Consider the following 12,653-nt stretch of genomic DNA (forward strand, 5'->3'; position numbering starts at 1 on the left):
TGATTCTGGATTTTATCCCCACATAAAACAAGTAGCTTAACGTGTGTGTATATATATATATAAAGTACGAGTTCATTCTTAATCCTGCAATCCCCTTTCAGATCCGTTGTTGCGTGGGACCCACCTGTCATCCCTAAGAAAGTAACCACGCACCAAGAAAAATAGAAAAAAAAGCGCGCCGCTAACCTCCGCCATCCCCACGTCGCGCCGCGCCGCCCTCCCCACGTCGTACCTCCGCCGCCCGCCTCACCCGCCGCACTCCCCTCTCCCCTCTCCCTCGCGTCGCCCACCTCCCCTCGCCGCACTCCCCTCTCCCTCGCATCGCCCACCTCCCCTCTCCCCGCTGCCTCAGGATCTCCTCCGCGCCGCCGCCGTTCAGTCGTCGTCGCCGATTCTCCTTCGCCGCGCACAGCCGTCGTGGCCTCAGGTTGCTTGCACCTTCTCCCATGCTGACTAACGGCGTCGTGGCCGCCGCCGCCATCATCACCGGCACCGACCTCTCCTCTCAGGTGTGGTTCTCTCTCTGTTAATTTGTCTGTTAATTTGCATCCATTCACTCAAACATAATTCGTTAACATGGTTCACATAATCATACTATTAATCTTTAAACGCCAGATAACCGAAAACATCATGTTGAGTTTTGAGTGGTCTCTCCGAGAAATGGAGCCTGAAGAAGCAGTAGACAATTGATTTTGTTACCAAGTGATTCACTTTTGTTCTTTTGCTACATAAGGTGGAACATTTTTTATGTTTTTAAATTTCTATTTATATATATTCCAGTGTATGACAGATTTGGAGCCTCCAGACAAGCAGGCTGATGCGCAACTTGCTCTGTGGTGGTTAGCACCGAATCATGTAGTACTAATGAAGCTAATTAGGCGCAAGAGGTAGAGGGAAAGGGGTAAAATTCCCCGTTGATGCAATCTGTATTATTTTAGATGTTAAATGCCACGGATCAATTCGTCTGTCTTCCTCACGATGGCTGCCGTTTTCAGCTGCTCTCCACCCTGATTGCCATAGACCTTCCTTCCAGGTGAGAGGTGGGGCAGAGGCGGATCATGCCTGATGTCGGGATGTGCGAGTAAATTAGAGGTATAAACATAAATGTTATTCTGAATGTTTATGTTGGTATTGATAGATTATCAGATTCTCTAATGAAATGTATATCCTTTTACTTTGCCTCTATATTTGAATGCACAATAGGTTAGGTTAGGTGCTTTCGGTCAATATATAGTATTCAATTTTTTTATTTGGTTGGATTCATAATTTTGACTGATTTGATGAAAATTGGATTGAAGGGTTGAAAAGGGCGGCGAAGTTGTGAAGAGCTGATTCCAATCCTCGGTAAAACAAAATATTCCCCTGCATTTGGTAGTATAGACAGTCATTTTTTTTACTGAAATCTATTTGAAAATTAAGAAGTATCTTTACACATAGGATGAACTGAAATTAAATGGAATTGATTCGTCTGCTTTTCTATCTCCTGTAGGTCTGACTTTGGGATCAATTGACATATCTCTAAAGTGCTGCAGTTGTAGTAGGGGTCTCTGTATAAACCACTCTTGAGCTTTCTCAACTCCAAGTGGATCTATTGCAACCAACACAGTGGCTCTCCCTGCTGACCATGTATGTGTCTTACTTCTGAGATAAGTCTGTTTTAGTCGAATTTCCTATTTTTATTATAGGAAATATCCAATTTGAGAAATGAATTGAGATATTACCCTACCTACTCTGTTATATGGCTTCAAGTATTTATACTTGCTGGCATCGCAGCTTATACCTTCGCTTCGTATAGTAACAGATTCAAAGAGCACTGACCTTAAAAGGAAGAGAGCAAACAACTGGTACAGTTCCTTGAGCACTGAGCAAAAGGATTGGACATGAGTAACCTTCAAATTTTGGTGTTAGACTACACATATTCTGATTCTAAGTGTAATTAGAAGCATCTCTGCCAGTCCTTTATATGTTCCATTTACATTTGTGTCGTGCAATGTCAACTGCTGAAGGTAATAGTGTAGGTTGTGTAAATAACTGTATCATGGTTCGGCCTAGCAAGCCCGAGGAATAATTTGCTCTTTCTGTAAACAAAAAAGTTTGCGATCTAATTCTTTCTCAGGTTACTGTTCCCATTGACCTGCAGTCATCCGCACACATATACCTACAACAGCTACCATTCTCATGTGGATATGACTTGCAAAGTAAAACAGAACTTTGATGCATGAGCATACTTGATTTGATTTGTAATTTGCTCCTGCGTACCTATCTGAACTTTTTTGCCTGTTCAACTATTGCAGGGATTTATCATAATTAGCTAGACATTTTCATCTGAACATTTTTGTCTGTTGCAGCATTGCAGGGACCATCACAAGTACCTGGACATTTTCTCATCTACTTACAAACTAAAACAGAACTTGATGCTTGAGCATACTTGATTTGATTTTTAATTTTCTGCTGGGTAACTATCTGAAATTTTATGCCTGTTCAACTATTGCAGGGATTTATCATTAGCTGGACAATTTGTTCTCTGAACATTTTTTTTTCTGTTGCAGCATTGCAGGGACATCACAAGTGCCTGGACATTTTCTTCTCTACTAACATGCAGTAATTCAGTGCCTATCTCTCATTTTCAATTTTTACAGTTCCAGATTAATGTGCCTATATTTATTTAGCTTCTCTATTTAAAAAGTTTTTTATCTGTTTAATCGTAAAAAGGCTTTCACATGTTTTTTTTAACAGAGCCACAACATGTTATTGATACAAAATGGTTTGATTTGACTCTTTCCTGCCACACATTAGAGGACGACCTGCCATGGTCGATGTTACAAACTTAACTGCTGCCAAGGATAGGAGAAAGCGTGACAGAGAGGTATGCTGCACTCCCTCTACAATCGTCACAGGTAGGGATCACTGCTATGTAATGATTCTGCTTTCTTTGCCACTGCTATTTACTTAATTAGTAACTATTGTTTGGGCATGCTATTAATGTTTCATCCTTTTTCCTAAATAGGAAGGGTGCCCATAAGAGATATCACAAATTATGCTGGCTTTGGTGCTACCAAGCCTATTCAGGTGCCACTGCTATTTACTTCATTAGTAACTATTGTTTGGGCATGCTATTAATGTTTCATTCTTTTTCCTAAATAGGAAGGGTGCCCATAAGAGATATCACAAATTATGCTGGCTTTGGTGCTACCCAAACCTATTCAGGAACCGTGATACTGAAAGGTAACATGTTTGTTCCTAAAATTTCTGGATATATACATTAAAATAGACATCATGTTTATTTAGAACAAAGAGAGTTATGCCTCCTATGATGCTGCCCAAAAGAAATCATGTTGACAAACCATGAAATGGCCATAGATCACTACTTATGCTAAATGATGCATTTTCAGATTGGTTGGAGGCTTGGAGCTGTTTATTTCCCTTAATTTCAGCCTTCCTGATAAAAATGCATGCTGCCTACTGTGCAGTGCCAAAGCTTTGATTCGAGACACTGTTGTAGGTAGCAATTTACGTGATGCATTGCATTAATTTTTTTTGACTGATGAAACCTGGACTCACTGAATTGAAGGAAAAACACATAGCTCTATTGTGCTTATATTCTTCTCTGTTGGAGCAGGTCTTCTATGGGTCTTGGAAGTGCTCATCCACTGTTTTGATCAGTGAAGGGGATGCTGTTAGTGATGGAGTTAGAACAAGACATAAAGGTAATGATCAAGTTAATCAGCGTTTTCCTTGCATTTTCAATATACACAACTTCATTCCGTGTAATTATATTCACGTTTTAAGATTGGTTTTCTCATTTACTCCTAATCATTGAACTTTTTGTGGTTTTGTGCTGCACATTTTCTGTTTTTTGCAATCCACGAAGCTGTTACATGTTCAAAACAAAATTATAGATGGTCCTGTACAAATATGAATGCTTGGAATTAGTGAATATAGTACTGTGAAAATTATGCCACCCAGCTAAATTTAGTGCCAATTGCAATTTCTTTTGCATGTATAATCTATTTTGATTGATTTATTCGGTATATGAATTGTGTTCTAGGAGCCTATATAAATGTGTGGTGTCAAATATGAATTTCATACTGTTCAACATGTACTATGATAGTCCAAACTTTAGCTGTTCATTAATGATTTTATTACAAATGCAGGCCGGTTTAACAGACCACTCTGTTTTTCTTAACATTTCAATGTATGGGCAGTATTTGCTATGAATTGAGCACTTGTGTTGGTTGCTTGCAATGCATTTGTAGTTTCCTGCCAACCAATGCATATTGTCATCCTCAGTAACTGCCATGCTGCTACACACTGGATAAGCAACTGAAAATCAATATTTTTCTTTTCTTATATTTAAGATCAATCTGATATTTCTTCACATAAGGGCTACTGGCCGTAGATAACAAATTTCGCACAGGAAATATTCCAATATTATGTCAATTGCTATTTTGCAGGCAAGCATCTATGGTGCTTGAGACCTACTTTCTTATTACGTCACCCAATTTTGCTTGAACAAGAGGCATGCAAAACATTTGAAGGTAGTCAGACATAATTTTATTCAAAGTAAATTTCACAGAACTACATATATTTTGAACAAATACTTTGCTTTGGGCCATATGAGCTGGACAAATTATGGAAGGACTATAGCACACACTGCAAGAATATATTGTTCCTTTAGATATCTTTGTTCATTGCATTAGTAACCTGTGCGATTATTTATGAACAGGATGGATCATGATCAACGGCAGAGGGTGAGCTGCGCCATGGGTCGTGAATCACCGTTGCTATTGCCTCCAACTTGTCGCTGGAGCCACGCGCCCAACAGCTAGAGCCAAGATGAATTCCTGAGAGAGTATGTATGTATGGACGTGCCTTGCACGTGCACGCTCACTAGTTCTTAAAATTGGAACACTTTCTTAAAAACACTGGGTTGGGCATCCGATCCTGGTTAAAAAATCGAATACCCGCACCACTCACTTATATGTCCTTATTTCTCTCTTTCTAGGTCTCTATCCCCTTATTCTCTCTCTTCTCTCTCTAAACCTCACACCACATACATGAAAAGGTTGCGGTGATGATGGTATTGTTGTTTCCATGGCCGCCTGGTGGCGATAGTGACGGGGAGAACGACTGTTGTGGCGGGCAGAGTAAGAAGACATCTAGGAGGTCACCAGTGGAGAGGAGGAGGGGGATGACCCCATCGTGGCGAACCAGCAATGAAGGAGATGGCCGTTGCTGTGGACTCCGACAATGAGGAAGGCAAGATCATCGAAGGTAAGGAGCACTGGGTCGTCATAGGCACGAGTTCATCGAAGGAATCTTAGATCCAGCCATCGGAGAGTAAGAAGGACCTAGATTTGGATTGGCATATTTTTTTGTCATTTTTTCCATGTTTCATCCCATATATGTTTTACATGTTTCTTTGTATTATATCAAAATATTTATGTATAAATTCTTTTGATGTTACATATTTTTTCTTACTTCGATTTGTAGGGATATGTTGATGTTTCATCAGTTGAAGCTTGATGTTTCATTTACATGAGTGGAATGTTTCAATCATTATTGTTTCATCATTTGAATCGCCCAAAACATTTCTGGTCAAGTAGTGAAATATTTTTTGAGTAATATGTGTGCCTGATTTGCAGTCAATTCAATACTCCCTTTGTTCCCAATACTCTAAATGTTACTAATAAGCTATGGCATAATACATTATCAATAACTATAGAGTTATTGCATAATATTCTATGAATAAATATACAATTAAATTCATATGAAATATTTTCAAAATATAAATCTAATGATGTCATATGTGTGAAACTAAACATATATATTTGAAATTAATTACTATTCAAAAGTAGTAATTGTTGATTTTCCTTAAAACATGGACATTCTTGTAAGCTAGAGCATATATTTTTCTACTCAACTCCAAAAGTAGGCTATGGCCTATGAAGTTCATTGATAGATTTTCAGTGATGATATTCTGGAATATCACTAGGAGTACTATTCCTAATATAAATTTCGCATTTCGTAAACATGATAATCTTTATGTGATATTTGCTTAAAGGGGTAGTACTAACCGAGCATAATTTAGCAAGAAGTAATTGAAATGGTTGTACCAAATATTGTTTTCTATGCATGATGAAACTGTCCAACATCTATTCTTTGACTATCATATTGCCAAGTTTTTTTTGGAGAACTATTGTTGTTTGTTTGGGGGCAATTGTTTTATTTGAACTTGTTTTGAAAACTAACTACCAATTTGACCATACTTTTCATAGTTTGCTTATTTGACCCTGCTTTTGAAAATCGAACATGTTGTTTGACTATTCCGTTAAGATAAGTTAACAGTGTTATGTAAGGTGCAAATAGTCCCTTTTGCCCTTGCTTATTTGACCCTGCTATATCAAAACAAACTTTCTGTCCCATAAAAAACCAACCTCATAGTAAGATGTGATACATCCTAGTACGAGGTTATTTTTTTTGGGACGAAGGTAGTAGATTTTTTGGAGGGTCGAATAGATAGGGTTCAACCCTCTTCGAGGGTATTTTGGTCAGTTCAAATAGTAAATATATTTCATTTCTTTTCCCTAAATGAAACCCAACGGTGTATAGAAATAGGGTCAGACGGAATGTTCAATTTTGAAAAAGAGGGTGAAATGAGCATACTCGAAAATACAGGGTCAGATTGGTAGTTAGGCTTTAGAATGGGCTCAAATAAGCAATTGTTCCTATTTGTTTTGGTATGTAGATACCAAGTAGTTTCTCTCATATGTTTAGAAAGCAATCATAGTATAAAGCAACCAGCAGTAGTAGCACATTATTCACATGTGCTAAAACCTAAGACTTGTTCTAAAAGTGATCGATAGGTGTTCTGATCAGATGATCAATCGCGCCTTATCGATGATTAATCGGACGATCAGATTTCTGATCGAGCTGATCGAATGAATGTCCTTGATTAGAGTCAAGGGACCAATCAGGACAATTAATCGTGATTGATCGGACGATCAGATAACATTGCTTCCTAAAACATGCAATAGGCACAACCTGAGATTGTAACATCTACAAAATTCCAAACCAACAAAAGATATATGTAGGTTCTTACGAAATATTGGGAGTCATCCATCCGACCCCTCTCCACGCCTTGTGTGTAGCACGTGCCCAGCACTTGAGAAAAATCTCCATACCTAGAAAACCCAAAAAAATAAGGACCGGAAAAGGAAATCATTTAATAAAGAAAAAGCTATCATGCTTAATTTATGCTTCATCCACACTCCCAACCTATTTCAAAACATATATACCCATAAAAAATAATATCTTTAAAGTTCAATCTCCTTTTGCCACATATTATTAGTGTTTTTTTAGAAACAAATCAGTATCATATAATGTTCTATCACAACACTATGAAATTTCAAACCTAAATTCAATCTTGATCAACAACGAGAAATAGAAGAAAGGACCAATTCGACTTTAAAAAAAATTCTTGTGCGATTTTTACCAACACATTGTTTGTGTTGTGCCTAAAACACTAATAATTTCTCATATATTTTATAAAGTGTAACTTAATTTGACCAAACCACAAAACTATAGGGAAAGATGAGAAGGAAGAAGATAAGAATGATCATAGGTAATAGTTGGCTTGATTTTCCATCTTGGTTATTGTTTGGAAAGCTGAATTTTCCGTGCTAGGCTAGGATCTTAAGTTCTTAATACAAATTCCTAACTAGAATTTTGGACTGATCCACGGTGTTCTGACTCAACTACAGTTGGGGATGCCATGTTGGTATTTAGATTTGTCGGGAGCTAGTGTTTTCCTACTTCATTATTTAAAACATTTTTATCCTTAAAATAAAATATTGGAATATTCAATAATTAGTGGATGACAAAGATGAACACAACACAAAATTAAGTTGAAATATGCACCTTTTCCATGTTTTAAACACAGTAATCCATTTTTCCATCTTGTACTTTGACTGGGTTATTGTACTTATTGATTGAGGTAGCATGAAACTCCTGCGAAAACTCCATGACCCAAGCTCCCAATGATGGGTAAGTAGCACAAGTACTAGGTAACTAAGAAATTTTAATGGTGTCCTAAACATACAATTAGTCAATCATACCACCCAAACTAGTCTATCATGCCACTAAATTTGTCTCTCATCCATATAATAAATAGCTATAAAAATTACCTAAATCAAATTTTCAATATAACCATCCATTCATATCTTAACTAAAAATTAACAATACAATATATATATATATATTCACAAATATCAAAGATCCTACAAGCACATTGCACACATGTAACACTACAAGCCTCAAATCCGCAATTGCAAAACTTAAAATAAAAAATTTGGGCAAAAAATGGTTTCTAGGGTTACTCTTTGATCTACAAATTCAACCAATTTAAAAAAAATGGTGGAATGGAGGAGTATACCTTGCTCTTCGATTTTCCCAAGAAATCCTAAAAAACGGCTCCGAATTGAGTAGATTCGAGAAGGAGATGTGAGAAGGGAGAGAGAGGGGAGGAAAAATGTTCAAGCTCGGCTGGGGGGCGAATGGGTGAGCAGGGGGAGAGGGGGAAGGTTAAGTCCCCCCACCTCCCCTGCCCCTAGGGGGATGGCGCGTGGTGTGGGGAGCACACCAGTGTGAGGGGAGGGGGTAATTAGCCTCATTGACATTGTCCCTCCAGGTGCCAAGTCTGATCGGTGGCTCCACTGAGGTGCCACGGTGGTAGGGTGATGGCGCCAGCGGCACTAATACCGTCACGTAGGACGATAGGACCATGGCACCAGCGTCGCTGGCGCACCAAAAGGTCTATTTCTGCATTAAGTTTTTCTAGAAGTCTGTTTGTAAAAAAAATATCAAAATGTAAAAAATCCAGCTTGTTAGCAAGCATACATATCACTTCACAGTGGAAAAAATGGCTTCTCTCTGGTGGCAAATTTGTAGGACTAAACTTATTTGAAGAGTTAGCTTTTGTAAGAGTGACAACTATATAGTTAAATATCCAAAAAAAGCGTGGCTGCAGTAGAGTGAGAGGGAAATGAATGGGGAAGATTGTTATGGCGGTTGGGTAACCTGCGAAAGATAGTGAAAGATGAGATGGAATGATAACGACAATTAATTAAATAGCCAAGCTTGTTTTTCAGTCATCGTTATCGTCTGGAAAGTTGATTTTTCATGGATTGGCTAGCTTTTTATAAGTTCATAATTTGAATTCCTAGTTAGTTTATAAGCTGATATTTTAGACCTTTTTAGGCATTTAAATTCGACAGACCCATAGTGTTCTAACTCAACTACAGTTGGGGATGCCATGTTGGTATTAGAGTTCCTCTTCCATTATTTAAAACAATATTTTGAAGGGATATTTTTTCAAAGGATTAAAATGAAAACTTTGGAATATTCCATAATTACAGGATAAAGATGACCACGCAGCATGAAATTAAGGCTGAAAGATGGTCATTTTCCATTTTTTAACACAGTAATCCATTTTTCTATCGTATTAATTTGACTGGGTTAAATCTTGTACTTGTTGATTGATGTAGCATCAAACTCCTGCGAAAGCTCCATGACCCAAGCTCCCAATGATGAAGTTCATCTGGATTGGAAGAACCGGATCTTATCATATATGTGACCGACACAACTAAATGGAAGCCTTGTGGGCCATGGGAGAGCGAAGTTTTAACATTGATCGTTACACAAAAACAAAACCACACATGTGCAATAATTTAGATAAAAATCGTAATAGGTTCTCCACAGACAAATTAGAGAAATACTACTTGACATGTTTTAACAGAACGACATGTAACATGTTTATATATCTCCTAGCCATGCCAACATGACAACATATAAATTTCTTCTCGAGATAATTTGAGCTAACTATATTATCCAGTATCAGTTATTTAGCCGTCGCATTTATATACCGGGACGTGGTCGGAACATATATTACCTGCACATCACGTATACTCCCAAAGGAGCACTTTTGTTGCGTTACGTACGCACAATCACCGCCAAAAGAAAAAAAAGAAAACACTCGATCAGAAGCAGCCGAATTTCACTATGCCGAACAGCAAAAACACAGTGTACTACCGCGCGTGGCCAGATCTACACCGGGACCAGATCGATCAATCGAGCGAGCGCCGACAGTTTGGAACCTGCAACGCAGCATCATCGATCGACCCGACCCGCGCGCGCGCGACCCCTAGACGACACACGTCAGAGGCGCCACCAACAGTTTATTGACGCGAACATGGCGCCTCCCCGACTGGATAGAATCTCCCATGCGCCGACCGATCTGGACGCACCCCTCGCTCGTGTCCGTGTCAGCTCCCGAGAAGCTGCCCACATGCAGCACACCTCACACCGAACCAAATAACTAGCTACTACTTGCGTGCATGTGTTATCTACAGCTCTCCTGCCTATTTAAGCGACACTACCTGCCTTCTGAGTTTGGCCATTAGCAGCACATTCACCGGCAGCACACGCGCGCACACATGGCCGGCTCGTCAGCCGCAACGTCGTGTGCTCGGTTCCTGGCATTGCTGGCGACATGCCTCCTCTGGAACGAGGCCGCATCGTTCACGGCGTCCGGCTGGAACAAGGCGTTCGCCACCTTCTACGGCGGCAGTGACGCTTCAGGAACGATGGGTAAGTTCGTAGCTAGCTAGCTACTGTAGCTAGGAATGGATCCATCGTGCAATCGGTGACGTTGGTTCATGTGCATGCGTGTCGTCGTGTGTGTGTGCAGGTGGGGCGTGTGGGTACGGGGACCTGTACTCGACGGGGTACGGGACGAACACGGCGGCGCTGAGCACGGTGCTGTTCAACGACGGGGCGTCGTGCGGGCAGTGCTACCGGATCATGTGCGACTACCAGGCGGACAGGCGGTTCTGCATCTCCGGCACGTCGGTGACCATCACGGCGACCAACCTCTGCCCGCCGAACTACGCGCTCCCCAACGACGCCGGCGGGTGGTGCAACCCGCCGCGGCAGCACTTCGACATGGCCGAACCGGCGTGGCTCAAGATCGGCGTCTACGTCGGCGGCATCGTGCCGGTGATGTACCAGCGGGTGCCGTGCGCCAAGCAGGGCGGGGTGAGGTTCACCATCAACGGCAGGGACTACTTCGAGCTGGTGCTCGTCTCCAACGTCGGCGGCGTCGGCTCCATCCAGTCGGTGTCGATCAAGGGGTCGAGGACCGGGTGGATGGCCATGTCCAGGAATTGGGGCGTCAACTGGCAGTCCAACGCCTACCTCGACGGCCAGAGCCTGTCGTTCAAGGTCACCAGCAGCGACGGCCAGACGCTCACCTTCCTCGACGTCGCCCCGGCGGGCTGGACGTTCGGCCAGACCTTCTCGACCTCACAGCAGTTCTCTTAAGTAATTAAATATTAATGAGTTATTACTGGTCCATTCATATATGTGTTTAATTCCGAGCGTATATTATCATCGGCGTCGGCGTGTAAAGACTAAAGATATATTACTAGTAGCTGTTTGGGTTGCCCACAAGTTTGGAGCATGCGCGCACAAGTGTTTGGTGTGGCGAGCTATATATATGATTTGCAAGCTAAGGACACCTGCTTTTTTCAATGCGAATTAAAACGGTATATATATGTACAGTTTGCGAGGTGCTTGCCAATCGATGATCGGCATGCTTTACTGTAACGACCACACAAGGAGTTTTCACTTTCCTGAACTATTACTGTCCATAGTTTCGTCCATCTGATTGGCTAAAAATATGACCCCACATATTTTTTACTTATTTAGTTATTTGTTTCCTTGCTACCTCATTTTGTTCACGTTGTTGAAGATAATTCTTATAAACATGACGATCACCGACTTTGTTCACGCGGAATTAGTTGAGTACTGACCGGTTGAGGATAAAGCCATTATCACCGCATTTAGGCTGAGTTCGGTAGCAAGAGTGCCCAACTCACTTCCCTATACAAAAGTTACTTAAAAAGATCATATTGATCTATTTTCAAAAAAAAGTTTAGCTAATACTCCCTCCATCCCAAAATATAATAACTTTTAGCACTTAGAATTTGTTCCAAAATATAACAATTTCTCCATCAACCAATCACAACCCTCCGTCATTCACTTTTCCCACCTAGCTCCACTTCTCAACTAATCACAACCCCTTCATATCTCTATTTCTCCAACTATCACTGGTGGAGAAACCGTTTGTAGTCCCGGTTGGTAACCCCCCTTTAGTCCCGGTTATCCAACCGGGACTACGAATCCGGGACTAAAGATAGCTATCTTTAGTCCCGGGTGAAATAACCGGGACTAAAGATCGATCAGCCACGTGGCCGGCCAAACCATCTTTAGTCCCGGTTTGTGTTACCAATCGGGACTAAAGATCGGTGCACCATTTTTTTTTGCATGGCCCTGTTTGCTGCATGGTTGGTTTTATATATATATATATATATATATATGTGTGTGTGTGTGTGTGTGTGTGTGTGTAAATCAAATATTACACACACATATGTATAATTTAAATCACTTAACATTTTATGTGCATATATATATGTTACCAAAATATATATTAACACAAAAGTAAATGTGTACATATATAAATATATATATACATGCGTATATAGTACAATTCTTTTGCTCGGTAGCTATATATAGCTACGACTTCGACGCCGGCA

The 12,653-nt window shown here is 40.4% G+C and overlaps 2 protein-coding genes across 28 annotated transcripts; both read left to right on the forward strand.

Annotated features, from left to right (window-relative positions):
- The first annotated feature begins 166 nt into the window (after window positions 1-166).
- LOC9272732 (uncharacterized) lies at window positions 167-5,567 on the forward strand. 27 transcript variants are annotated; one of them, XR_010740751.1, is made up of 16 exons: window positions 243-509; window positions 616-887; window positions 1,034-1,092; window positions 1,299-1,344; window positions 1,490-1,626; window positions 1,802-1,844; window positions 2,349-2,455; window positions 2,550-2,601; window positions 2,797-2,897; window positions 3,008-3,069; window positions 3,145-3,225; window positions 3,393-3,498; window positions 3,620-3,707; window positions 4,455-4,538; window positions 4,727-4,852; window positions 5,006-5,480. XR_010740751.1 is itself a non-coding variant. In XM_066309535.1 (13 exons), the coding sequence occupies exons 8-13, from the start codon at window positions 3,038-3,040 to the stop codon at window positions 4,753-4,755; spliced, it is 420 nt and encodes a 139-aa protein (XP_066165632.1). In that variant the 5' UTR covers window positions 200-509; window positions 616-887; window positions 996-1,092; window positions 1,299-1,344; window positions 1,490-2,455; window positions 2,550-2,601; window positions 2,797-2,897; window positions 3,008-3,037; the 3' UTR covers window positions 4,756-4,940. The 27 variants fall into 27 exon arrangements, 2 of the variants coding, with proteins under 2 accessions (XP_066165632.1, XP_066165633.1); XR_010740746.1 differs by lacking the exon at window positions 1,802-1,844 and having other exon boundaries at window positions 359-509; window positions 616-702; window positions 781-887; window positions 996-1,092; XR_010740750.1 differs by lacking the exon at window positions 1,802-1,844 and having other exon boundaries at window positions 359-509; window positions 616-702; window positions 791-887.
- Window positions 5,568-10,451: 4,884 nt separating this feature from the next.
- LOC4335222 (expansin-A1-like) lies at window positions 10,452-11,736 on the forward strand. Its single transcript, NM_001419110.1, has 2 exons — window positions 10,452-10,647; window positions 10,748-11,736. The coding sequence occupies exons 1-2, from the start codon at window positions 10,494-10,496 to the stop codon at window positions 11,377-11,379; spliced, it is 786 nt and encodes a 261-aa protein (NP_001406039.1). The 5' UTR covers window positions 10,452-10,493; the 3' UTR covers window positions 11,380-11,736.
- The last annotated feature ends 917 nt before the right edge of the window (window positions 11,737-12,653 follow it).

This window comes from Oryza sativa, chromosome 4, assembly GCF_034140825.1.
Source record: "Oryza sativa Japonica Group chromosome 4, ASM3414082v1".
Taxonomy (NCBI): Eukaryota; Viridiplantae; Streptophyta; class Magnoliopsida; order Poales; family Poaceae; genus Oryza; species Oryza sativa.